The sequence below is a fragment of the Salmo salar genome, chromosome 15 (genome assembly GCF_965601325.2).
Source record: "Salmo salar chromosome 15, fSalSal1, whole genome shotgun sequence".
Taxonomy (NCBI): domain Eukaryota; kingdom Metazoa; phylum Chordata; class Actinopteri; order Salmoniformes; family Salmonidae; genus Salmo; species Salmo salar.
The window spans coordinates 37,697,409-37,722,639 of record NC_138305.1 but is presented as its reverse complement, the minus strand read 5'-3'; the positions used below and the strand labels follow the sequence as shown (position 1 = coordinate 37,722,639).

Sequence of the window (25,231 nt, the reverse complement as noted above, 5' to 3'; positions counted from 1 at the left end):
TACCAAGAAAGTCATTGCTCCAGACCAAGCTCCCGTGCAGGAGCTCTATTTCCTTTTCCAACAGCCAGATCAATCGCCTTCAACTTGAAAGCTGCATCATATGCATTTCTCTGTGTCTTTGCCATGATGAGGGTGACAAAATGACTACCGTAATCAGAATGATGGGAAGTTTGAGAGCGCTCGATTTAATCTAAACAGTAAACAAAAAAGTTGTTTGACCTTAACCCGTTCGGCAATTTCATTGGTCTAATGAAAGCTTCATGCCGCCAAAAAACTGAGCACGTCACAGAATGTGTGTTTAAAAAAAATATATAATAATTTGAAAGCGGGAAAAATCCATATATTAGCCGCGTCATTGTTTAAGCCGCGAGGTTCAAAGCGTGGGAAAAAAGTAGCGGCTTATAGTCCGGAAATTACGGTACTACACAGATCATACACGTAACTTTAGCTAGCGAGCCAGCAAGCTAATGTTCCCTAACTAACAGTACGATTGAACTTGCAATAAAATGACTTTCTGACTAAATTAAAAACTTTATCAGAAAATGTAGCTAGACTCTTACCCGTATACGTGGATGAATGCTTCATAGCAGGCTGGAACCATTTAACTCTGTTTTGTTTGTAGCTACATCTTGTTTGGCCAGCGTTGTGTCAAGTCACTCCGGTTCACATTGACCGTGGCATGTGCAGAAAGTAGCCCATCACTTTTTTCAACTGATCTGTCGGTAGCGCCTGCTAAATTCAAGGCATCAATGTTGTTGAGAAAAGTATGAAAACTTTTGTTGTTCTTGATGGCTAACGTTATATCTTTCAAAAAACGGCGCGTTAGAATGGACTATCAACACAAACTGAAAAGCTCACATTACAAACTGAAGCATGCTACATGCAGTGTTGCCAACTAATTTTCAGGGGAAGTTGCTAGAGGCAGGCCGATTTGTTGCTAAAAGTTGCTAAAACGTTCTGATGTCATTGCGTGATGCCGTCATTACGTAATAATGTAAAACTGCGTCATTACTTAGAATACACAATAACATTACTCAAATTGACCGGCCATCTCGGCGAAAAATATGATTTTACATTTGTTAGTTTAGATTTGTTTGTTTATTATCATATATTTTTATTTTTAAAAGTAATATAAACAACACATTTTATTCGATCACATATTTTTATTTTTAAACACAACACATTGAATTATTTAACAATTACACATTATTGAACAATTACATTTTATTTATTTTCTTTTTAACTAGTAAACCTCCACATTCTTAACAATTATAGTTTTAAGCAGGGTATTGGTAATTAGTTAACATGCTACCTAACTGATCAACAATTATAGGTACAAGCTAATAACAATGTAAAAATGCTATCTTATTGAACAAGCAACTTATCTCAAATAATGATTGTGTAGGCATCTCTCTCCAGGTTGTTGTGCTGCTTGGCTGGCTAGCTGCTCAATGGTTTCCTCCAGATATTGCCACTGTTCTCGCACACACTGCAGTACACACTGCCACCATCAGCTGTGTGTCTCCGCCAGTTCCAGAAAGTCCCCTCCTTGCATATGTACTGTAAATATGATGAATTATAGATTGGCAAAGAAATCCTCTTCATCTTCACTGTCCAACTGCATTGTCACGGAGCTGGAACCAGCAGTAGAGGATGGAGTGTCCTTAAAGCTGTATGCTGCTGTGGTGCCAAACTGCTGCAGAACTTCACTTGGTAGTTTATGCTGGTAACAGGTATCACCAGCCAGCTTCAGTCCATACCGCACCAGGAGTATGGAGTTGAGAGTGTGCAGTGACACTATTTCTTAACTTTGACTTGACCACACTCATTTGGCTGAACCTCGGGGGTTCAACCTCCGCATTTGATTGTGGCAAGGAGAGGGCAGCGAGTGCAGCTTTGCACAGTTCTTCAAATGGATTTGACCCGGAAGAGTCCGTGTAGTTATTGACTTCACTCCAAAACTCGACTGTATTTTCAGTTGAGTCCCACCTAAACAGATGGATGTTTCTCCATTGGGAAACTATTTTATCAATTGTTTGGGGCTGGTATCCCAGTAGCTCAGCTACTTGAACAATTTCAATGGTGCCTTTATTGTGCTTTAGCATTTCCTTAACATTGAACAAGGCCATGTGTCGCAAGGCTTCAAGGTTGTCTGGGAGCCTGGCTTGCAGCTCCTTGCTTAAAGCAACAATGTAGTTGATGCACTGTCTCCGAATGACCTTTTTGTCCTCTGGCGCAAGACTGAGTTGGTGCACCGTGCTCTCTAAAAGGTACCCAAGGTATGGTGTTGGACTGAGATGTCCATCAATGGCATCCTTCAGGACATCAATTTTTGCCATAGGGTTGACTATTCTGCTGCAGATTGATGTTAAGAGGGGTACCAGATTATCCAAAAGCTTGACAGGATCTGTTTGCTCTCCCTCAAATGACTTCACTGCAACTTGTACGTCAGACAGGATTGATTTCAAGAATGAAGAATATCAAGTAGACATAGTTGGTCTTGTCCATGTACATGGCGTGGAGCACATCCACCATGTAGCAATGCTCACTGGCCTTGGTCACCTCAAAGTGGAGTTTCAGTTCTTCCCACTGGCTAAATATACGAGTTACCGCAGGCTCAATCAATAGCCAATGTGTGGCACACACTTTGGTGATCTGCAGGGGTTTCTGGCCACAATTGATGGTGTCATACACTGCTTTGTACGCCTCGTGCCGTTTTGGGGAAATGGAAAACCAGTTGTAGGTTTCCCTGATTAAGTGCTCAACACTCCTAGGGATGGTTTCTTTGGATGCTGCGCTGTCAGCCAATTGTAAAGAATGGCACACACAGCGGATGAGTACCAAATTGGGCAATGCACATTCTTCCTTTAAAGTCTTGTGCACCCCAGTCATCACGGACGCATTATCAGTGCCAATACCCTGAAGATTCTCTTTAAGGTTACACTTCTCAAGAAATTCAACTACCGCCTTTACTATTGATCTGGCATCGCCCCCTCCAATTCAACCAGCCCGAGAAATGTGGACACAATGGTGGTTTTTTTTGCACTGAAATAGAGGTCGACCGATTATGATTTTTCAACGCCGATACCGATTATTGGAGGGCCGGAAAGGGCCGATACCGATTAATCGGCCGATTTATTGTTTTTTTGTAATAATGACAATTACAACAATACTGAATGAACACTTATTTTAAATTAATATAATACATCAATAAAATCAATTTAGCCTCAAATAAATAATGAAACATGTTCAATTTGGTTTAAATAATGCAAAACAAAGTGTTGGTGAAGAAAGTAAAAGTGCAATATGTGCCATGTAAGAAAGCTAATGTTTAAGTGCCTTGCTCAGAACATGGGAACATATGAAAGCTAGTGGTTCCTTTTAACATGAGTCTTCAATATTCCCAGGTAAGAAGTTTTAGGTTGTAGTTATTATAGGAATTACAGTGCCTTGCGAAAGTATTCGGCCCCCTTGAACTTTTCGACCTTTTGCCACATTTCAGGCTTCAAACATAAAGATATAAAACTGTAATTTTTTGTGAAGAATCAACAACAAGTGGGACACAATTATGAAGTGGAACGAAATTTATTGGATATTTCAAAAAAAATTAACAAATAAAAAACTGAAAAATTGGCCGTGCAAAATTATTCAGCCCCTTTACTTTCAGTGCAGCAAACTCTCTCCAGAAGTTCAGTGAGGATCTCTGAATGATCCAATGTTGACCTAAATGACTAATGATGATAAATAGAATCCACCTGTGTGTAATCAAGTCTCCGTATAAATGCACCAGCTCTGTGATAGTCTCAGAGGTCTGTTTAAAGCGCAGAGAGCATCATGAAGAACAAGGAACACACCAGGCAGGTCCGAGATACTGTTGTGGAGAAGTTTAAAGCCGGATTTGGATACAAAAAGATTTCCCAAGCTTTAAACATCCCAAGGAGCACTGTGCAAGCGATAATATTGAAATGGAAGGAGTATCAGACCACTGCAAATCTACGAAGACCCGGCCGTCCCTCTAAACTTTCAGCTCATACAAGGAGAAGACTGATCAGAGATGCAGCCAAGAGGCCCATGATCACTCTGGATGAACTGCAGAGATCTACAGCTGAGGTGGGAGACTCTGTCCATAGGACAACAATCAGTCGTATACTGCACAAATCTGGCCTTTATGGAAGAGTGGCAAGAAGAAAGCCATTTCTTAAAGATATCCATAAAAAGTGTTGTTTAAAGTTTGCCACTAGCCACCTGGAAGACACACCAAACATGTGGAAGAAGGTGCTCTGGTCAGATGAAACCAAAATCGAACTTTTTGGCAACAATGCAAAACGTTATGTTTGGCGTAAAAGCAACACAGCTCATCACCCTGAACACACCATCCCCACTGTCAAACATGGTGGTGGCAGCATCATGGTTTGGGCCTGCTTTTCTTCAGCAGGGGCAGGGAAGATGTTTAAAATTGATGGGAAGATGGATGGAGCCAAATACAGGACCATTCTGGAAGAAAACCTGATGGAGTCTGCAAAAGACCTGAGACTGGGACGGAGATTTGTCTTCCAACAAGACAATGATCCAAAACATAAAGCAAAATCTACAATGGAATGGTTAACAAATAAACATATCCAGGTGTTAGAATGGCCAAGTCAAAGTCCAGACCTGAATCCAATCGAGAATCTGTGGAAAAAACTGAAAACTGCTGTTCAAACGCTCTCCATCCAACCTCACTGAGCTCGAGCTGTTTTGCAAGGAGGAATGGGCAAAAATTTCAGTCTCTCGATGTGCAAAACTGATAGAGACATACCCCAAGCGACTTACAGCTGTAATCGCAGCAAAAGGTGGCGCTACAAAGTATTAACTTAAGGGGGCTGAATAATTTTGCACGCCCAATTTTTCAGTTTTTTATTTGTTAAAAAAGTTTGAAATATCCAATAAATTTCGTTCCACTTCATGATTGTGTCCCACTTGTTGTTGATTCTTCACAAAAAATTACAGTTTTATATCTTTATGTTTGAAGCCTGAAATGTGGCAAAAGGTCGAAAAGTTCAAGGGGGCCGAATACTTTCGCAAGGCACTGTATAGGACTATTTCTCTCTATACGATTTGTATTTCATATACCTTTGACTATTGGATGTTCTTATAAGCACTTTAGTATTGCCAGTGTAACAGTATAGCTTCCGTCCCTCTCCTCGCTCCTACCTGGGCTCAAACCAGGAACACATCGACAACAGCCACCCTCGAAGCAGCGTTACCCATGCAGAGGAAGGGAAACAACTACTCCAAGTCTCAGAGCGAGTGACGTTTGAAACGCTATTAGCGTGCACCCGGCTAACTAGCTAGCCATTTCACATCGGTTACAGATGCCTAATCTTGGGAGTTGATAGGCTTGAAGGGGTGGGTATAATTTGTGGAACGTTCCAACAGGAATTTGTTCCAAAAAACGTAAAGTAAAAGGTTGCCAACCAACAACGCATACAAAGTAGCAACGCATACAAACCTAGCTAACTAGCTGCCGAATAGGCATCAACTCACCACGTTGCTTATTCTTAATGTTTGTCCATAGGCAAACAGACATGTGAGGACAGACATTTTTCGGAATAAACGTGATGAGTGAAAAACGCAATGAAATAGACCACTCCCTACCCGGTATCTTATTCTGCCGCTATACAACTTTGTATGCGTTGTTTTTTTGGAAACCTTGTTATTTACGAAGTTTTTGGAATAGATTCCTGTTGGAACGTTCCACAAATTATACCCACCCAGGTTGAAGTCATAAACAGCGCAATGCTTGAAGCACAGCGAAGGGCTGTTTGAATGAATGCTTACGAGCCTGCTGCTGCCTACCACCGCTCAGTCAGACTGCTCTATCAAATCATAGACTTAATTATAGTATAATAAACACACAGAAATACGAGCCTTAGGTCATTAATATGGTCGAATCCGGAAACTATCATCTCGAAAACAAAAGTTTTTTTCTTTCAGTGACATACGGAACCGTTCCGTATTTTATCTAACGGGTGGCTAAGTCTAAATATTCCTGTTAGGCATTGATGTTTATGGTTAGGTACATTGGTGCAACGACAGTACTTTTTTCACAAATGCGCTTGTTAAATCAACACCCGTTTGTCGAAGTAGGCTGTGATTCAATGAAAATTAACAGGCACCGCATCGATTATATGCAACGCAGGACACGTTAGATAAACTAGTAATATCATCAACCATATGTAGTTAACTAGTGATTATGTTAAGATTGATCGTTTTTTTATAAGTCTAATGCTAGCTAGCAACTTACCTTTGCTTCTTGCTGCCCTCGCGTAACAGGTAGTCAGCCTGTTAATCCTTGTGGAGTGCAATGTAAGGCAGGTGGTTAGAGCGTTGGACTGGTAACCGAAGGTTGCAAAAACGAATCCCCCCTGAACAAGGCAGTTAACCCCCGTTTCTAGGCCGGCATTGTAAATAAGAATGTGTTCTTAAATCTGACTTGCCTAGTTTAAATAAAGGTGTAAAAAAAAAAAAACGATTACCGATTGTTACTTAAACTTGAAATCGGCCCTTATTAATTGGCCATTCCGATTAATCGGTCGACCTCTACACTGAAATACCGAATCACCACACCCAGGTATTTCGAGACACTGACATCAGTGGACTCATCCAAAAGGAGACTGAACTTCTCATCCCCCACATCTGATGTTACCCTTTTGAGAAAATAAGGAGCCAGTACACCCCTAATCTTTTCTGTGCGACTTGGTGCGGTGCATTTGGAAGTTTGTTGCTGCCACAGAATCTGAAAAGGCAGCTTTGCAAGCAATACCTAAATGGTTGCATGCTAGCAGCGAACAATGCTCCACAATGGCCATTGCCATAGTAGCTTCTGCGCTTTTGCAGTTATCCACTTTCTTAACCAACTGTGGTAATGTAGACTGCGTTGTGGGGTTGTACGGTTTTGATTTATTTATATGCTTTGCTGTACCACAATGTTTTTTGATGTCATACATTTTTGCAAGCATATCTGATTTGCAGTACGCAGAGTATGCCCGTCAATCACTCTTTTCTGTACTTCTGGCTGTACAATTTTGATTGAGACATGCTGATTGATGTTGTAAGTTCTGTTCAAGATCAAACATTTGTGACCAACTATATTCATTGGGTTTGTCTCATCGAACGCATACTACTGCTGCTGCAGTCAGCCAACAATGATTTGCAATTTGCTGAAATTGCTGCTGGCCTGCTGCTGCCTGTGCACGAGCTGAGCGCCTGCTGCTGACTTCACTCACAATGCACTTTTGCAGCCAGGGACACGTGTTGTGACTGAGTGTGTGACAGAGAAAATCGGTTGTGTCATTTTGAGTGAAAATGCATTTTAGCGTTTGAGTCACTTTTCAAAAGTTGCTAAAAGTTCCAAATACATTTTTAAAAGTAGCTAAATTTGTTGCTAGGTGCTGTTTGAATTTTTTTGTTGCTAGGGTACTCTGAAAAGTTGCTAAATCTAGCAACAAAATTGCTAAGTTGGCATCACTGGCTACATGGCAGACCAATCCAAACTCATCTCCCAGCATGTCCAGCCCTTCCATTATCTCAGCCAATCATGGTTAGTGGGAAGGTTACTCCCTTTTTCCGTGGCTAAACCAGCTAGGCTTGTAATTTAACAATTTTATTCGTATTTATGGATGGAATACAAGTTTGTTATTAAGGCACATGAAAGTTCAAATGTTCCAGAAGGCATTTTGATAATTTAAAAAAATGTACGTTCAAATGCCTCTGCTGTGTAGTAGTGACGTGCAACATATGCCTAGTTTCCTGAAACGAGTCACATATGTGTTTGTGACTGGCTTGTTGTGTACCTGCAGGATAATCTGTTTGAGTGGCACTTCTCTGTCCGCGGGCCCCCGGACTCAGATTTTGACGGTGGGGTTTACCACGGCAGGATCGTGCTGCCCCCTGAGTACCCCATGAAGCCCCCCAGCATCATCCTACTCACAGTAAGACGCCCAACACACACATGCACACACACACTTATGAAGATATTCCTCTCTTTCGATCAATCACAGCCAATTATGTGTAAATTGAAGTAACAATGAAAAGCAACCAATCAAATTATCAAAGGCTGGATGATAGACAGCTATAACATCTTTTCTTAACCCGGAGCCACATCTGATGACACACCAAGACACTATTGTCAGAACAAAGCCATGCCTGTCACTACACTGTCACAGAGGACTTCAATGGTTCTGTGGGAAAGAAGCGGTAATGTGTTTTTTTCATGCTCCAATAATAACCTGAAGAATCAATGACAGGCTGATAAAAGCCAGTGGATCAGACAGGTTGTGACAGTCTTTTTTATGTCCAGAGTCTCTTTTTTTCTCTCTCTCTTAGCTCAGGCTGGCAGGTTTTACTTGGTCTTTGAAGGCTCACTCTCTTTCTTTCTCTTAATATCCCTCCCTTCAACCACCCCCCAGCCTCCACCTCACCTCGGCCTGTCTCACTGTCTCCCTGTTGCTTGTTCAACCTGGTTGTCATAGACCGTGATATGGTAATAGAGATCCTATCATCGAAATCCTATAAATCACTTATCTTTATTATACATGTATTCTATATGTAATTCTATGGATATGTTTCTCTTTCAGCCCAATGGAAGATTTGAGGTGGGAAAGAAGATCTGTCTGAGCATCTCTGGCCATCACCCGGAGACATGGCAGCCATCTTGGAGCAGTAGGTATCCCTTGGTAACTGGTGTCACTGTGCTTGCTTAACAGTACAGATACCTTCTTCATGAGCCCGCACTGGTACTCGATCTCAGATCCTCTGCCTCGCGAACACGTGACCACCACCGCTATTGAAAAGATAGCAGCCTGGCAGATAGTTTTGCTTACTTTAACCAAAAAAAGGTCTTGAAGCAAGTTAGAAAAGGCTAATTATCTTGATACATTTTCTGTGTAAGCAAAATCAAGTAAATGGCTTGTCTCCTCCAGCCTGGAGACAGACACAGACACACGCACACGGCTCACAACACAGTCCTTGTTCCCTCTTCCAGTCCTACTCATCCAGCTGCTGCACTAAACTTAGCCTAGCATCCCCACTCACTCGTTCTCTGCCTGCCAGGGACCAACAGGAACAAACGACGGATTAAGACTTTTAATTTGAATTTAAATGAAGGCAGATATGCAAATGTTTTTTTGCTCAGGCATTTTTGTTCTATCATTGAGCTTTTTCCCCGCAATTTAAAGAGTGGAAACTGGAAGGGGCTGAAAAGAAGACTTCATAACAGAACAAAGTAAATAAGAAGAAAGTGTGTCACTGGAAATGCATATTTGGCACACACATCTTATTCGCTCACAAAGCCCCGTATTGGCAGCAGGCAGCACACTATTTCCTACATTAAGTCTAATATTTCCATTATTTTCTGGCATGATTTAATTTACCACCGTTAAGCCATCCTATTTCTGAGTATTCCTCTCACGTTATTCTCCGTACCAAAAGCATGGAAATGTAATCAGATTCAATGGGAGAATCCCGCACTGCTTTTCTTTATATTACTTTCTGGGAATTTTAATGAGCATAAAAAAGCTAATCTAAAATAACTCCCGCTTTTGTCCTCTGGGGTCACATGGCAAGCCACGCTCAAGGTCCTGAACGATATCATAACCGCCATCGATAAGAGACAGTACTGTGCAGCTGTATTCTTAGACCTGGCCAAGGCTTTCGACTCTGTCAATCACCACATTCTTATCGGCAGACTCAACAGCCTTGGTTTCTCAAATGACTGCCTCACCTGGTTCACCAACTACTTCTCAGACAGAGTTCAGTGTGTCAAATCGGAGGGCCTGTTGTCTCTGGCAGTCTCTATGGGGGTGCCACAGGGTTCAAATCTCGGGCTGACTCTCTTCTCTGTATACATCAATGATGTCGCTCTTCCGCTGGTGATTCTCTGATCCACCTCTACGCGGACGATACCATTCTGTATACATCTGGCCCTTCTTTGGACACTGTGTTAACTAACCTGCAGACGAGCTTCAGCGCCATACAACTCTCCTTCTGTGGCCTCCAACTGCTCTTAAATGCAAGTAAGACTAAATACATGCTCTTCAACCGATCGCTTCCAGCACCTGCCCGCCCGTCCAGCATCACTACTCTGGACGGTTCTGACTTAGAATACGTGGGCATCTACAAATCTCACATTAAGCATCTCCAATCTAAAATTAAACCTATTTCGCAACAAAGCATCCTTCACTCATGCTGCCAAACATACCCTCGTAAAACTGACTATCCTACCGATCCTTGACTTCGGCGATGTCATTTACAAAATAGCTTCCAACACTCTACTCAGCATATTGGATGCAGTCTATCACAGTGCCATCCGTTTTATCACCAAAGCCCCATATGCGACCACTGCGACCTGTATGCTCTCGTTGGCTGGCCCTCGCTTCATATTCGTCGCCAAACCCACTGGCTCCAGGCCATCTATAGGTCTTTGCTAGGTAAAGCCCTGCCTTATCTCAGTTCACTGGTCACCATAGCAGCACCCACCCGTAGCACACGCTCCAGCAGGTATATTTCACTGGTCACCCCCAAAGCCAATTCCTCCTTTGGCTGCCTTTCCTTCCAGTTCTCTGCTGCCAATGACTGGAACGAATTGCAAAAATCACTGAAGCTGGAGACTCATATCTCCCTCGCTAACTTCAAGCACCAGCTGTCAGAGCAGCTCACAGATCACTGCGCCTGTACATAGCCCATCTGTAAATAGCCCATCCAACTACCTCATCCCCATACTGTTATTTATTTATTTTGCTCCTTTGCACCCCAGTATCTCTACTTGCACATTCATCTTCTGCAAATCTATCACTCCAGTGTTTAATTGCTAAATTGTAATTATTTCTCCACTATGGCCGATTTACACTGCGTGCACAATTATTAGGCAAATTGTATTCCTCGGGATTAATTTTATTGTTGAACAAACACAATGCTCTCAGTCAATCCAAAATGTTATTGAACCTCAAACCTGAATGTTTAACAAAGGAAAAGTGAGTTTTGTCTTTCTCAGGGAAATATATAAGTGTGCACAATTATTAGGCAACTAAATTACAAAAATAATTTCTCTCAACTCACTTGTTTATTCTCAATTTTTAGAGTAAGTAACAGATAAGTAACACAAAATGACAATTATATAAAAATGCTGGCCTTTCAAAAATATTCAGTGACCAATATAGCCACCCTTATTTTCAATAACTGCCATGAGCCTTCCATCCATGGAGTCTGTCAGTTTCTTGATCTGTTCACGATCAATTTTCGCTGAAGCAGCAACCACAAATGCTGTTCAAAAAGGTGTATTGTCTTCCATCACTGTAAATCTCACGTTTGAGAATGGCCCACAAGTTCTCAATAGGATTTAGGTCAGGTGAGGAAGGGGGCCAGGTCATTATTCAGGCATCTTTGAGGCCCTTGCTGGCTAGCCAAGCAGTGGCGTACTTGGATGCATGTGATGGAGCATTGTCCTGCATAAAGATCATGCCTTCTAGAATGCTGAGGACTTCTTCCTGTACCACTGTTTGACGAAATAATCTTCCAGAAACTGGCAGTAGGTTTGGGAGTTGAGTTTCAGTCCATCTTCAACCCGAAAAGGTCCAACTACCTCATCCTCAATGATAGCAGCCCATACCAGTACCCCTCCTTCACCTTGCTGGCACCTGACTCAAAGTGGTGCCCTGTGTCCATTACTGATCCAGCCACGGGCCCATCCATTTGGTCCATCAAGAGTCACTTTCATTTCATCTGTCCATAAAACCTTTGAAAAATCTGTCTTCAGGTGTTTCTTTTGCCCAATCTTGACGCTTCAACTTGTGAATCTTATTCAGTGGTGGTCTTGTTTCAGTCTTCTTGACCTTGGCCATGTCTCTGAGCACTTGACACCTTGTACTTCTGAACACTCCAGGTAGGTTGCAGTTCTGGAATACGGTGGCACTGGAGGATAATGGGTTCCTGGTAGTTTGAAGTTTAATTCTTCTCAAGTCTTTTGCAGTTAATTTGCGCCTTTTCTTCCCCATGCGTTTTTTGCGCCCCAGTTGACTTTTCGCAACAAAACGTTTGAATGTCCGGTGGTCACACCTCAATAGTTTAGCTATTTAAAGAGTGTCGCATCCGTCTGAAAGGCATTTTACATTTTTGGCTTTTCAGTGTCAGTTAAATTTCTTTTTTGGCCCATTTTACCTGAGGTAATGAGGCTGCCTAATAATTATCCACACCTTGATATAAGGTGTTATTCACTTTCGCCACACCCTCCCTTCATTACACAAATACATATCACCTGAAAATGATTAAATCCAATAAGCATTCAAGTTTATATGGTTTGGAGTTCAAAAATGTGAATAGAAACAATGATAACATCAGAATACTCACTTGCCTAATAATTGTGGACGCAGTGTATTGCCTTATCTCCCTTATCTTACCTCATTTCCACACACTGTATATAGACTTTTTTTCTATTGTGTTATTGACTGTACGTTTGTTTATGTGTAACTCTGTGTTGTTGTTTGTGTCGCACTGCTTTGCTTTATCTTGGCCAGGTCGCAGTTGTAAATGAGAACTTGTTCTCAACTAGCCTACCTAGTTAAATAAAGGTGAAATATATATATTTTTTTTTTAAAAGCCAATGAGTCCATGGCCCAGAGATTGGACATCCCCCACTGGGATTTTGGTGTCTCAGCTCTCCACTACAGGTTCACTCCAGGGGGGGGCAGCTGCATTGATTCTTAGCTTATGTTTGTTCTGCAGTACCATGTGCAGTACCATGAGCCCACAGTTGTAATAATTTGTGGAGAGAGAATTCAGACTGATATCACCTTGAGAGCATTCTTCAACCAAATCATTATCTGTTGAAACGGGCTTTCACTCTGTATCAGGCCTCCTTAACCTCTCTTCTCTTTTCCCTGTAGCTGTTTTCTCACCAGCTGTCCATTCTTTGCCTCCAGTCAGCCTGCTACTTGATTTCATAGGTGTTTATAATGTACATTCTAGCCTTTTTACAAATGTTTTTATTCAAATCATCCATTGGTTTTGAGTTGTTAGAAACCCCTGAAGCTGACAGAAGCTCTCCCAACATTTTGTGAAAAGTGTCCCATCATGTCAGCTGGAGAATGCTATTTGAGGAGTTGCAGTGGCGAATGTCCTCAGAGATGCTTTCTAAATCCAGGCTTACGCAGTAGAAAACAAAGCATTACTCCCGCAACGCATTACATAACATGGGTGGCGAACTTGACAGAATGTGCCGTGGTATTTCATGTGATTTAGCGACTCCCTTTATCCACTGCTGTTACGAGTCGACAGACAGTTTTGGGGGGTTTTGTCTTTCATAATTTTTCTGTTTCTCCCTTTCAGTCAGAACTGCACTAATAGCTATAATCGGATTCATGCCAACCAAAGGGGAGGGTGCAATCGGATCCCTTGATTATAATCCAGAGGAGAGGAGAGGCCTGGCCAAAAAGTAAGATTACACAGATTAAACCCTCCACTGTTTCCACTTTACTCTCTTTCCAATGCAAAGATTAAGCCATGCAAGTCTAAGTTCACACGGCTGGTAGGTACAGTGAAACTGCGAATGGCTCATTAAATCAGTTGAGTGTCTGCACTGAGGGAGGGATGGATGGATGGATGAATGGTGGGGATAACAATGACTGGGAGGGGAGCAACACAACAACACAACAGTCTGGGGTGAAATGTCTGTTTGCTGTTTGTTTCAATGTGTAATCCTTAAACGCATCATTACATGTATGGTGGATACTTGTATCAAGCACTAGCTTTACATACAATTAGATGGACTAACTGGATATACATCAAATCATATTGTATTTATCACCTGTGCAGAATACAACAGGTGTGAAATGCTTACTTACAAGCCCTTAAACAACAATGCAGTTTTAAGAAAAATAGTTAAGAAAATATTTACTAAATAAACAAAAGTAAAAACATGTAAATAAAAGTAATACAATAACATAACAATAATGAGGCTATATACAGGGGGTACCGGTACCAAGTCAATGTGTGTGGATACAGGTTAGTCAAAGTAATTTGTACATGTAGGGAGGGGTAAAGGGAGAACATATAGTGATAGACAGGTGTTTATTTAACAAAGTTGAGAATAAAGTGATGCTTATGCAAGCATGTCATGTAATTAATCCCTGGGCCACAGTGGATGTGCCCTCTACAAATAGCTATGGTCATTGCCAGGGAAACAAAGGCATGTCTGGGCATGTTGTTGCTCATTCTTCTCCTCTTATTGTTATGGGTCTCTCCCTCTGAAGAAACATGCAAAAGCTCTGTTGGAGAAGGATAAAAAAATGTGTGGGGGGTCCAAGAGCTGTGTCCCAAATGGCACCCTATTGCCTTTATAGTGTATTCCTTTTGACCAGGGCTCTGGTTCGAAAATATACAATAAAGGGAATAGGGTGCCATTTGTGACGCATCCCAGATGACTGTCTGTTCTATTAACACATACAGACAGGGGTCTTTAGCGACTGGCTGTTTCATTAACACATGAAGATGAGATGTGACACGGGAACATATCCTTGTCTATAAATACATACAGTACACTGCCTGCCTGTTTATCTTCCTGATGAAAGAAAGGCCCATGTTTCACAAAGGGCTGTCGTGGCTGCGGTTGAGACAGCAACTTTGCTTTGATTCAAAAATTCCTTCTTGGTTGTCGCCGTACCCTATGGTAATTGTGAGAGCTGTCAGTCAACACCAGGGCCAGGGGCCCCTAGCAGGAATCAGATAAACAGCAGCACAGAAGAAGAATTCAGAGTTTTCAGAGTTGGCTCTGTTTCCTGACATAAAAGTAGACTGCTGGAGAAGTTTTGCTGGCTGGCAGGCTGCTGTAATGACGAGCGTTAATAATGCAGAAGTTAGCGGAGGAAAATTTTCAGATGGTTGTCTTTTCTGCCTATAAAAATAATGATATTGGTTGAGTGGGAAAGCACATTGGAAAAATAGCAACTCTTGGGAGGTGATGCTTGACTTAATTGATGGAATTGTATTTTATATTTATATTGGTGTAGCTGTCAATATTCACAGTTGAATGTTGTCTTCACATAATGAGTTTCAATCCATCCGTCAAATTGCCATCTACCCACCCACATGACTCATCTTTGACAAACCAAATCTCTAAGAAGTTTGTACGTTTCTCTACGTTTTTTGTGTGTTGTGATGGGAGCTCCTGTCTGACTCAAAGTAAACAGCCTTGTGATCAGAGAGCATCAGCCAACATATCTCAACAGGGTTTCTGTCATAGAGGATATAGGCCCAGATTGGCTCAGTAAGCCTAGGGCTGTGTCCCAAATTATACCCTATGCCCTATAAAGTGCACTACAGGTCAAAAGTAGTGCACTATATAGGGTGCCATTTGCAGTGGACACCCAGACTCTGGAAACCCCTCAGATCTCCTACCTGGATCAACTTTAATACAGCTGTATAGGACTAGGAAACGGCTTTGACTTTTATCACTTAATGCCTCCAAAACGTACACTAATCCAGGCCCTCTTTTCCTTAGGGGGCTGCTAGGGGTGAATGATTTCCCCTCGTTTGTATACTGGTTTTATTGAGTCATCTAATCTATTCTTTACCCTTCTCGTCAGATGAATCCATTGGGCTCCTGGAAAAGTCAATTGAAACCCTTTCTGCCCCTAACTTGCCTAACGCTCCCTCCCTGCCGACCCACTGACAGATCCCAGGACTTCTGCTGTGAGACGTGTGGCTGCTCCTTGCGCTCTGCCCTCCTAGGTCCCTCCCCCACTAACCCCAGTCCAGATGACCAAGAGGACCAAGAGCTCGCCCAGCAGATTAACTTCAAGGTGTGCTTGCCGCTGCCAGCCACAGTCCTACCCCATCCACGTATTGTTGTTTATTTTCATTCTAGTCCAGTGACTTCAGAAGTGTTACCAGTTGTCAGAATTGGATGAATTGTGTTTCCATGTCTTTACCCATTCGTGCTTCAAGCAGTCACAGGCAGAAAAGACAATGGGCTTTTCACCCGAGGAATATTGTCTCGGGCCTGTGGCCAGAGCTAGAGTATATACTGTATTCTCCGACATTGCTCATCCAAATATTTACATATTCTTAATTCCATTCCTTCACTTTAGATGTGTGTATTGTTGTGAATTTGTTAAATATTACTTGTTAGATATTACTGAACTGTTGGAGCTAGAAACACAAGTATTTCGCTACACCCGTAACATGTGTATGTGACCAATACAATTTGATTTGAATACATTGTGGGTGACAGCAGCCATTTCCTGTGTGTTGCTTCCTGCAGGCAGAAGCCAGGCAGGCTAGTGAGAGCACAGGGGCAGAGAGCGGGCCCCCCCCAGACCCCTGGGGAGATACGTCCACCTCGTGGGGACAGGAGGAGGAAGAGGCCCACGCTGAGCAGGTGAGACAAACACCACCAGGGTTATGCTAGCTAGATTGTGATGGACTGAGAGATCCAGCTGGAGTAGAAGGCCAGCATCCCGGAGTAGCCTCTTCACTGTTGACATTGAGACTAGTGTTTTGCAGGTACTATTTAATGAAGCTGCCAGTTGAGGACTTGTGAGGCATCTGTTTCTCAAACTAGACACTCTAATATACTTGTCCTCTTGCTCAATTGTGCACCGGGGCCTCCCACTCCTCTTTCTATTCTAGTTAGAGACAGTTTGCGCTGTTCTGTGAGGGGAGTAGTACAGAGCGTTGTACGATATCTTCAGTTTCTTGGCAATTTCTCGCATGGAATAGCCTTAATTTCTCAGAACAAGAATAGATTGATGAGTTTTAGAAGAAAGTTCTTTGTTTCTGGCCATTTTGAGCCTGTAATCAAACCCACAAATGCTGCTGCTCCAAATACTCAACTAGTCTAAAGGAGGACAGTTTTATTGCTTCTTTAATCATAGCAATAGTTTTCAGCTGTGCTAACATAATTGCAAAAGGGATTTCTAATGATCAATTAGCCTTTTAAAATGATAAACTTGGATTAGCTAACACAACGTGCCATTGGAACACAGGAGTGATGGTTGCTGATAATGGGCCTATGTAGATATTCCATAGAAAATCTGCTGTTTCCAGCTACAATAGTCATAATGTCTACACTGTATTTCTGATCATTTTTATGTTATTTTACTGGACAAAAAATAAACTTTAAGGTAGTGTTCATGGACAGAGAAATAACAATATACCGAAGATATTTGCTATGTTGGGGGATTATTCATTTATTTGCCATAGATGAGGTTGGCATGGTTGCACACGATTATTGTGCCTTGTCGCAGAAGACGTGCCAAAGTCTATTTTCTCCGGCAACTTCATCTGTATTATTCTTGAACCATTAAATAAAAAAAGTTAATTATGAAAGGTATAGAAAGGAGCGGCCGGGGGTCCCTGGGCTCCAGAACAGAGGATTAAAGGGAGAATATGGCAATGTTGTTATCCCGTAAATCATCCCTCATCTCTCATAGTGCTTTATGTAATGTTGTGGCTCCACTGTGCTACATCAGCCACTGTCACTCACTCAGTGAACATCCCTTTTTAAATCACTGTGTTTAATGGCTCGGTGGGTAATATTGTATGATGACGGTGCAGGCGACACTCTCTGGCCCTACAGCTTCTCCAGGGTTCTCCAACTCCGTGTCAATGAGGCATGATGCCACTGTCTAGCAGTCACCTATGACAACATTAAAGATAACTGTGATAGGTGTTTTCTTATAAACCGATTATAGCTGGATATCATCGTTATAATGTATTATTTTAGTAAAAGGCATAAGCTGACTCACGCCCAAAAATGTTGTGTAGAGCTTTACTCCCTGTTCACCCATAACTATATGACCAAGCACGACTCCAACACCATCATTAAGTTTGCCGGCAACACAACAGTGGTAGGTCTGATCATTGACAATGATGAAACAGCCATAGGGAGGAGGTCAGAGACCTGGCCGTGTGGTGCCAGGATAACAACTTCTCCCTCAACGTAATCAAGACAAAGGAGATGATTGTGGACGACAGAAAAAAGGAGGACCGAGCACACCCCCATTCTCATCAACGGGGCTGCAGTGGAGCAGGTTGAGAGCTTCAAGTTCCTTGGTGTCCACATCACCAACAAACTATCATGGTCCAAACACACCAAGACAGTCATGAAGAGGGCTACCGAACGGCAAGCGATATCGGAGCGCCAAGTCTAGGTCAAAAAAAGCTTCTTAACAGCTTCTACCCCCAAGCCATAAGACTCCTGAACAGTTAATCAAATGGCTACCCAGACTGTTTGCATTGTCCCCCCCCCCCCCCCATTTTTACACTGCTACTACTCTCTGTTTATTATCCATGCATAGTTACTTTACCTCTACCTACATGTACATATTACCTCAATTACCTTGACTAACCGGTGCACGCGCACATTGACTCTGTACTGTAACCCCCTGTATATATGTAGCCTCGTTACTGTTATTTTATTGTTGCTCCTTAATTATTTGTTATATTTCTTCTTTTTATTTATATATATATATATATATGTATGTATATATATATATATATATATATATATATATATATATATATATATATATATATATATAAATATATATAAATTTGACAACATTGTTGGTTAAGAGCTTGTAAGCATTTCACAGTAAGATCTACCTACACCTGTTGTATTCGAGATAATAACATTTTGATTTAGGTGCTGACTAACAGAGAGTAAACTGTAAAAAGACAAAAAAAGGTCACTAATTTTGCTCCAAGATATTGAATGGGTCTAGCAACCAACGTTTCAGCATGCAGTGCCTTCTTCTGCGTGCCGGACCATTGGTTGCTAGACCCATTCAATGTTTGGGAGCATAATTAGTGTGCAACTTAATTTTTATAATGTATTATAATTTTTTGGGTTGAAAATATGACAGGAAAACATGGCCATTTCCAGTCATGGTAAAGATGAGTGTGAGTATGTCTATTCATACTAGAAAGGGTCTATGTAGATCGGGATTAAATCCCTCTGAACTGACCTGAGAGAGAGAGAGGGACAGTCAAAAACATGTACTTGCCATCTGCTGCAGGATGCAGTAAAAAACGACCGATATAACCTCTGACCGGGAGAGGGACCGACTGACTTCACCCCTATAGAAATAGAATAGATCATTCTGGTTCTGTGATTATCCCACCCATTAACTGCATCGTCACTGCCTGTCTTGCTCTTCCTATATCAAACTGAACAGAGTGATGTAGACAGGATTACAGCGCCCTGCTCTGTCCCAATGTCTCTCTCTGCATGACAGCCCTCCCTGTCCTGCAGCCATCCCCTAATTAGGAGTAACATTCAGCTTTCTCTCTCGGTGTAAAACCTGAGCTGTACCCTATTGCTCACTGTTTAGTCATCATGCTTAAAGCTGCTTTGAAGAGTTACCCCTTAAAACAACCGACTGTAGCATTTTTGTTAAATTCAACTGCGTTGGTTTGACTGCACTACAAGGACAGTTAGTCCAAAGCAGATTCATAATGTATACAGTGCCTTCGGAAAGTATTCAGACTCCTTGACTTTTTCCACGTTTTGTTACGTTACAGCCTTATTCTAAAATGGATTAAATAGTTTTCCCCCCTCAGTCCACACACATTACCACATAAAAAAATCGAAACTTATTTTTGCTTTATCGTTAACAAATGTATTAAAAATAAAAAATGGAAATATCACATTTACATAAGTATTAATACCCTTTACCTAGTACTTTGTTGAAGCACCTTTGGCAGTGATTACAGCCTCGAGTCATCTTGGGTATAACACTACAAGCTTGGCACACCTGTATTTGGGGAGTTTCTCCAATTCTTCTCTGCAGATCCTCTCAAGCTCTGTCAGGTTGGATGGGGAGTGTCGCTGCACAGCAATTTTCAGGCCTCTCCAGAGATGCTCGATCAGGTACAAGTCCAGGCTCTGGCTGGGCCACTCAAGGACATTCACAGACTTGTCACGAAACCACTCCCGAGTTGTCTTGGCTGTGTGCTTAGGGTCGTTGTCCTGTTGGAAGGTGAGCACTCTGGAGCAGTTTTTCATTAAAGATCTCTCTGTACTTTGCTCTGTTCATCTTTCCCTCGATCCTGACTAGTCTCCCAGTCCCTGCCGCTGAAAAACATAGATTGATGAGGGGGAAAAACAATTTCATCAATTTTTGAATATGTGGAAAAAGTCAAGGGGTACAAATACTTTCTGAATGCACTAAAGCCCTAAGCATGGTTGTGTGTGTAGTGTCTGTGTATTCGTAAAGTGTGTGTGTAACTGTTGTATGCACGTGCGTGGGTTCTTGTATTGTGGGTGTGTGTCTGCATGCACGTGTGCACCATGTCGAACGGAATGTGTGTGTGTGTGTGTGTGTGTGTGTGTGTGTGTGTGTGTGTGTGTGTGTGTGTGTGTGTGTGTGTGTGTGTGTGTGTGTGTGTGGTGTGTTGGACCACAGTCTGATCCTGTGTATGCTATGCTGTGCTCCCAGCAGGCCGAGGCAGCTCCGGCTGCCAGTGAGGACGAGCCATGTCCCACAGCCCCAAGCAGCCGTTCTCTCAGCCCCCGCCAGCGCCGGGCCCAGCAGCACCAGAGAGAGCCCCCCAGCAGGCCCACCTTCCCTGCCTCCCCCCACCCCCCTCAGGGCGCCAGCCACACAGGCTCTGTGGTGCTCATCATGGTGCTCGCCCTGCTCCTGTCTGCCCTCATCTTCCGCAGGATCTACCTGACCAACGAGTACAAGTTTGACTACGAGCTGTGATGACACTGACCTGAACTTCCCCAGACCACCTGACCATGATACCCTAGCTGGCAACAAATTGACTTTATCTCTTCACATTGTCAGCCTAGAGCCCTGGAAAACTATGGACAGCCCCCCCATTCATAGAGGGTTAGACATAGCTTTGGGGACTGTTTCTCCCACTAAGTAAAGAGGGCTTGCTTTACAATGAGGGTAGCCTGCATTCCTGTGTAGGATGGGGTCCACCTCCGAGGTGTCTTTTATTACTTTGAAATGACTCTAAACTGTACCACATTTTAAAGAAAGGTCCAAACCTTTATAGAACACAGACACTGTGGGTTGTATTCACAAAATGTCTGAGTAGGAGTGCCCAACTAGGATCAGGTCCCCCATGTCCATATAATCTAATTCATTATGATCTCAAATAAAAATAGATCCGCACTCCTGAGGTGCTTTATGAATACGGCCTGTATCTCTACTTTTTATTTTGTCAGGCAACTGTTTATCATGGACTGCTGCTTGTTCTCATTTAAACAAGTTAATGCTGTATCATATGACTTGTAAACAATGAAGACTACCACATTGATTTGATTGTCTCAAATAATGAATTGTGCACAGGGAATCAATATGCATAATAAATTGTATACAGATAAGATGCTAATTATTTCTGCTCAAATGTTACGCCATTGACATTTTTTATTGGTTAGCCAATTCTCCGGTGGTTTCTACTTTAGCGGCAGCAGATACAGTGCAGCCTTCTATACACATACGTCTGTCAATCTTAGCCTGAGTGTCAGTTTGTTTCTGCTCTCTTGCCAATTTCATGCTGTTCATACTGTAGGAACCTGGCATTATCACTGATTGGGTCCAAAGATACTGAGATGGGGATGAGGCAATAAACCATTGTCAACACAAGCGCTTCAGAAAGGGAGATTATACAAGAAAGAGGCTATATGACTTTAGGCCTACCTTTTTTAAGTCCTCGCAAGAAATGGATTGGAGACTAATGCAAAGCAATTTAAATATTGTGGTTACATTGTACTTCAAGGAAAATATAATGTCCAGAGTAAGTCCTCTCTGTCAGTTGTGTTCTCATGATATTTGAGCCATGTATAACAGCTTTGTTCACGTGAACACTGAATCCATTGCAGACAACTTCATGTTTTAAGATGGCATTCACACATCTTTCCATCGTTTCAGAATGCTACATATGAACATTGTATCAGAAAATAAATGTTCATGTAATGTTATTTATTTTCTAGGTCTTGATGGATGACAAAGTAACACTTAGTTATCCATCACCACACACACCATCTGAAGATTTTAGAACACATTTGAAATGTGCAGACAGAAAGGTCAGCTTACACCTTCCAGTATGTGTTCTCTCAAATCTGTATTCTTAGGATATGCACTTGCTGTTGATATGAGTCTTGATTCCAAGGCCTTTTACATTATCAGTATATGCAAAGCGATTCCCCAGTTATTGCAGAGAGGTTTATTAAGCACAGGATCCATATATATCATTTTACATTTTAGTCATTTAGCAGACGCTCTTATCCAGAGCGACTTACAGTTGTGAATGCATACATTTCATACACTTCTTTTTTCTTTTATTTTTTCGTACTGGTCCCCCGTGGAAATCGAACCCACAACCCTGGCGTTGCAAACGCCATGCTCTACTAACTGAGCCACACACTTTTTGGCTTTTCGAAAGTGCCCAGAAAGCTGTGCGAATTCTAAGTATGTTACGTCACTTGATCGAGGATGCCCTGGAATGTGGTCATGTCATTATACTGTAGCTAAAACAGAGCTGCTGCTGCTGCTGAAGCTGCGCGCGGTGCCTTGGTTTGGAGTGCGTTGAAACTAACCGCTGTGGACCAATCAGGGAGCAATAACCGGGACAAGCCGCTTGGCGTCGTAAACATATCTGTCGTTGTTACTTAATCAACCGACACACTGCCTCACTACAATGCATGTTACCACACATGTTCTGCTTTAGATCAGAATACGCTACAATGCTCAAACCATTGCGGACGTCGATTAAAGGGATTTCTTCACTCACTCGACGACTTTTGAGTTTTCACACATAATGCCTTATTATATTAAGTTCCTGTTTTTAATTTTTTGCTTGATACTTATCGGGGAATGCCGAAAGCACAAAAGTAGGAAAAGGAGGTGGTCCGGGGCGGTAGAATCTCACAAGCATGGCGCGTAAGTACCTGGATCCTTACCCTTTTTGACAGTTCATCCAAATAGGAGAAAATGGGCGTGTTACATTCGCCACATGTTACTTTCTTCCCATCTCCCCATGATTTTCTTGTTTCATTTGCACGTTCACTCTTTAATTTGCAATTTAAAGCAACTGGGGGTCATCATGACATGACCCTCTTTGGTTAAATTCTGCACTTGTAAACGGACCCTTGCGTTCCGTTTGATTTTAATATTTATTCGATTAAATTTGTCACGTTCCAATCATTGATGGCTCGTGTCAGTAATGTAAAACCAGTTATAGTCGTTGACACTATGTAAATATTAGCCTAGGGGTGGTCTGGACTTGATGGGGATTGCGCAACGGGTAAACCATGCCGGTGCGTAAAGATGATCCACAGCGCAGTGCGCATTGATGGGAAGGATGTAATGGGTGGACCCTGTCTACGCAGAGATGTCATGAATCATCCCTATCTGCAAGTTTCATCATCCATACAATTCATTTGAACCTTGCATCATTATTCTGCATCATACTTCACTGTCGGTTGTGCTATGCTCTGCTTCAGATGACCCTTGATGTGTTCCGTCTTTATTAATAATCTTATCTGTGAAATGAGAGGCGATCCACATGTGAGGTTGTTCAATGACACAACTCTGTCAAATGCACTTGAAATACAGTAAGGGCAGAACATGTTAATGTAATCTGCCAGATTTAACAGTCCCATGGTGACAAAGGATGAACTGGGTTCTCCAGCCGGTTCTCAGGCTCCCTTGCTGTATTACAAGTAGCCCACCAATGTCTGTTATTCTTGCATATTGAGTTATAACATGATACATTTTTGTCCATTACAAAGTATAGGATTACAATTCCAAATCGACCCCTAACATGAACCGTACGTTTCACTATTAATTGAGCGAAATCACAATCACACCAAGCGTGCCTGCCGGTGCCTGGATACACTTTGCAAACGCTATCCCGGTAAAAGTGGTTGTCTGGTGGTTTAATTAGCCAGCCTCCACGCGTTCAATAATTGTCACCCCCTCTATTTTAGGACGTCGTTGAAACTGGCATAGGCGCGCGTAAATTGAGTCTGATGGGGGTCTATTTGGAACAGAGTTTGCCCTGTCTTCACTGAGCTTTATTTCCAAGGAACATAATAAATACAGAGTATGGGAACTTACTTCGACCCATGTTATCCTCAACTAACAAACATATCACAAATGGGTTAGATAAGACCACCTTGAGAGCAAAGCATAGTAGGTTTCTCTTGATTATTTGAGGGCATGCACTACACACACACACACAGACACTTATGTTGTAAAGTCTGTGTTCTTACTCCTAATCGTTCTGTGCCTTTCATAATCTCACTGTTGTGGTTTCAGAGTCATTTTAAAGGTGGTTGTATGGTTCTCTGTAAGGAGTAAATGGAAACTTTACACTGTTATCTGCCAATCTTTTCAGAAGTATTGATTGCTGTTTTCTTTTGTAGTCCACTGACTGGAAAAAAGATAGTTGATAACACCAAATCTCACAAGGTGAAGACAGACCACCTGCTGCGAGTTGATGACCATGATTTTACCATGAGACCAGCCTTTGCAGGTAAGGACATAGGTCTAAACTAATTGGCTGATGTTACTAAAGTAGACTTCAGTGCCCTCTAGAGCAGGTTTGGGCAACTGGCGGCCCGTCTGTGCCCCCCCTTTTGTAGGATCAACCTCGCAAGGTGGGACTGGGGGGGCAATACAATTTCGCTTAAGGCCTCCAAAAGGCTAGGGCAGGCTCTGACAGCATGTGTGGTTAGAGATGTGGGTACACAGACCCGCGAGCCACTCCGGCCCCTCATGATGAGTTCAGATTTTTGTGACCCCAACAAAGTTGCCCATCCCAGCTCTAGAGGTATTAGGCCTGGCGAAGGGGCACTGATATCACTGTTCAAATCAGGGCTGCAAAACTGTTCCTCCAGGGCCACAGCAGTGTGTGTTTGTTTCCATGTTTGTTCTCCTTGGGAAATCCGATGTTTCTAGTCTCTCTGAACAATCAATTAGTGGCATTAATGGATCAATTAACTGCCAGGATCAGCTAGCAAGGAATGTTCCTACTGGGCAAAAACTGATTGAATCAAAATTGTGTCCACATAATTTCAACCACAAAACATCTACTTACTTGACGTGGAATAAACGTGGGAAAGTGATTGGATTAGCAGAAAGTCATCAACAGGACATTGTCTTTTTTTCACTTTTTCAACTTTTAACATAAATCCAAAGACATGGTAACATTTATTGTTGATTTCACATTGAAG

General features: G+C 42.2%; 2 protein-coding genes across 5 annotated transcripts in view; both read left to right on the top strand.

Annotated features, from left to right (window-relative positions):
* Nucleotides 1-21,376, top strand: part of LOC106571293 (ubiquitin-conjugating enzyme E2 J1) — a 46,044-nt gene extending 24,668 nt beyond the window's left edge. For 3 of the 4 annotated variants that reach the window (XM_014144191.3, XM_082961713.1, XM_014144190.3), the window contains 6 exons: nt 7,842-7,973; nt 8,619-8,703; nt 13,363-13,468; nt 15,707-15,833; nt 16,295-16,411; nt 20,475-21,376. In XM_014144191.3, coding sequence (XP_013999666.2) covers nt 7,842-7,973; nt 8,619-8,703; nt 13,363-13,468; nt 15,707-15,833; nt 16,295-16,411; nt 20,475-20,744 — 837 coding nt within the window. In that variant the 3' untranslated portion in view covers nt 20,745-21,376. The remainder of the gene's footprint in view (nt 1-7,841; nt 7,974-8,618; nt 8,704-13,362; nt 13,469-15,706; nt 15,834-16,294; nt 16,412-20,474) is intronic. The other variant, XM_014144193.3, reaches the window with a different exon arrangement.
* Nucleotides 21,377-22,513: 1,137 nt separating this feature from the next.
* LOC106571292 (gamma-aminobutyric acid receptor subunit rho-2) overlaps nt 22,514-25,231 on the top strand; it is a 28,989-nt gene continuing 26,271 nt past the window's right edge. Inside the window, exons 1-2 of the mRNA XM_014144189.3 lie at nt 22,514-22,934; nt 24,422-24,531. Coding sequence (XP_013999664.3) covers nt 22,813-22,934; nt 24,422-24,531 — 232 coding nt within the window. The 5' untranslated portion in view covers nt 22,514-22,812. The remainder of the gene's footprint in view (nt 22,935-24,421; nt 24,532-25,231) is intronic.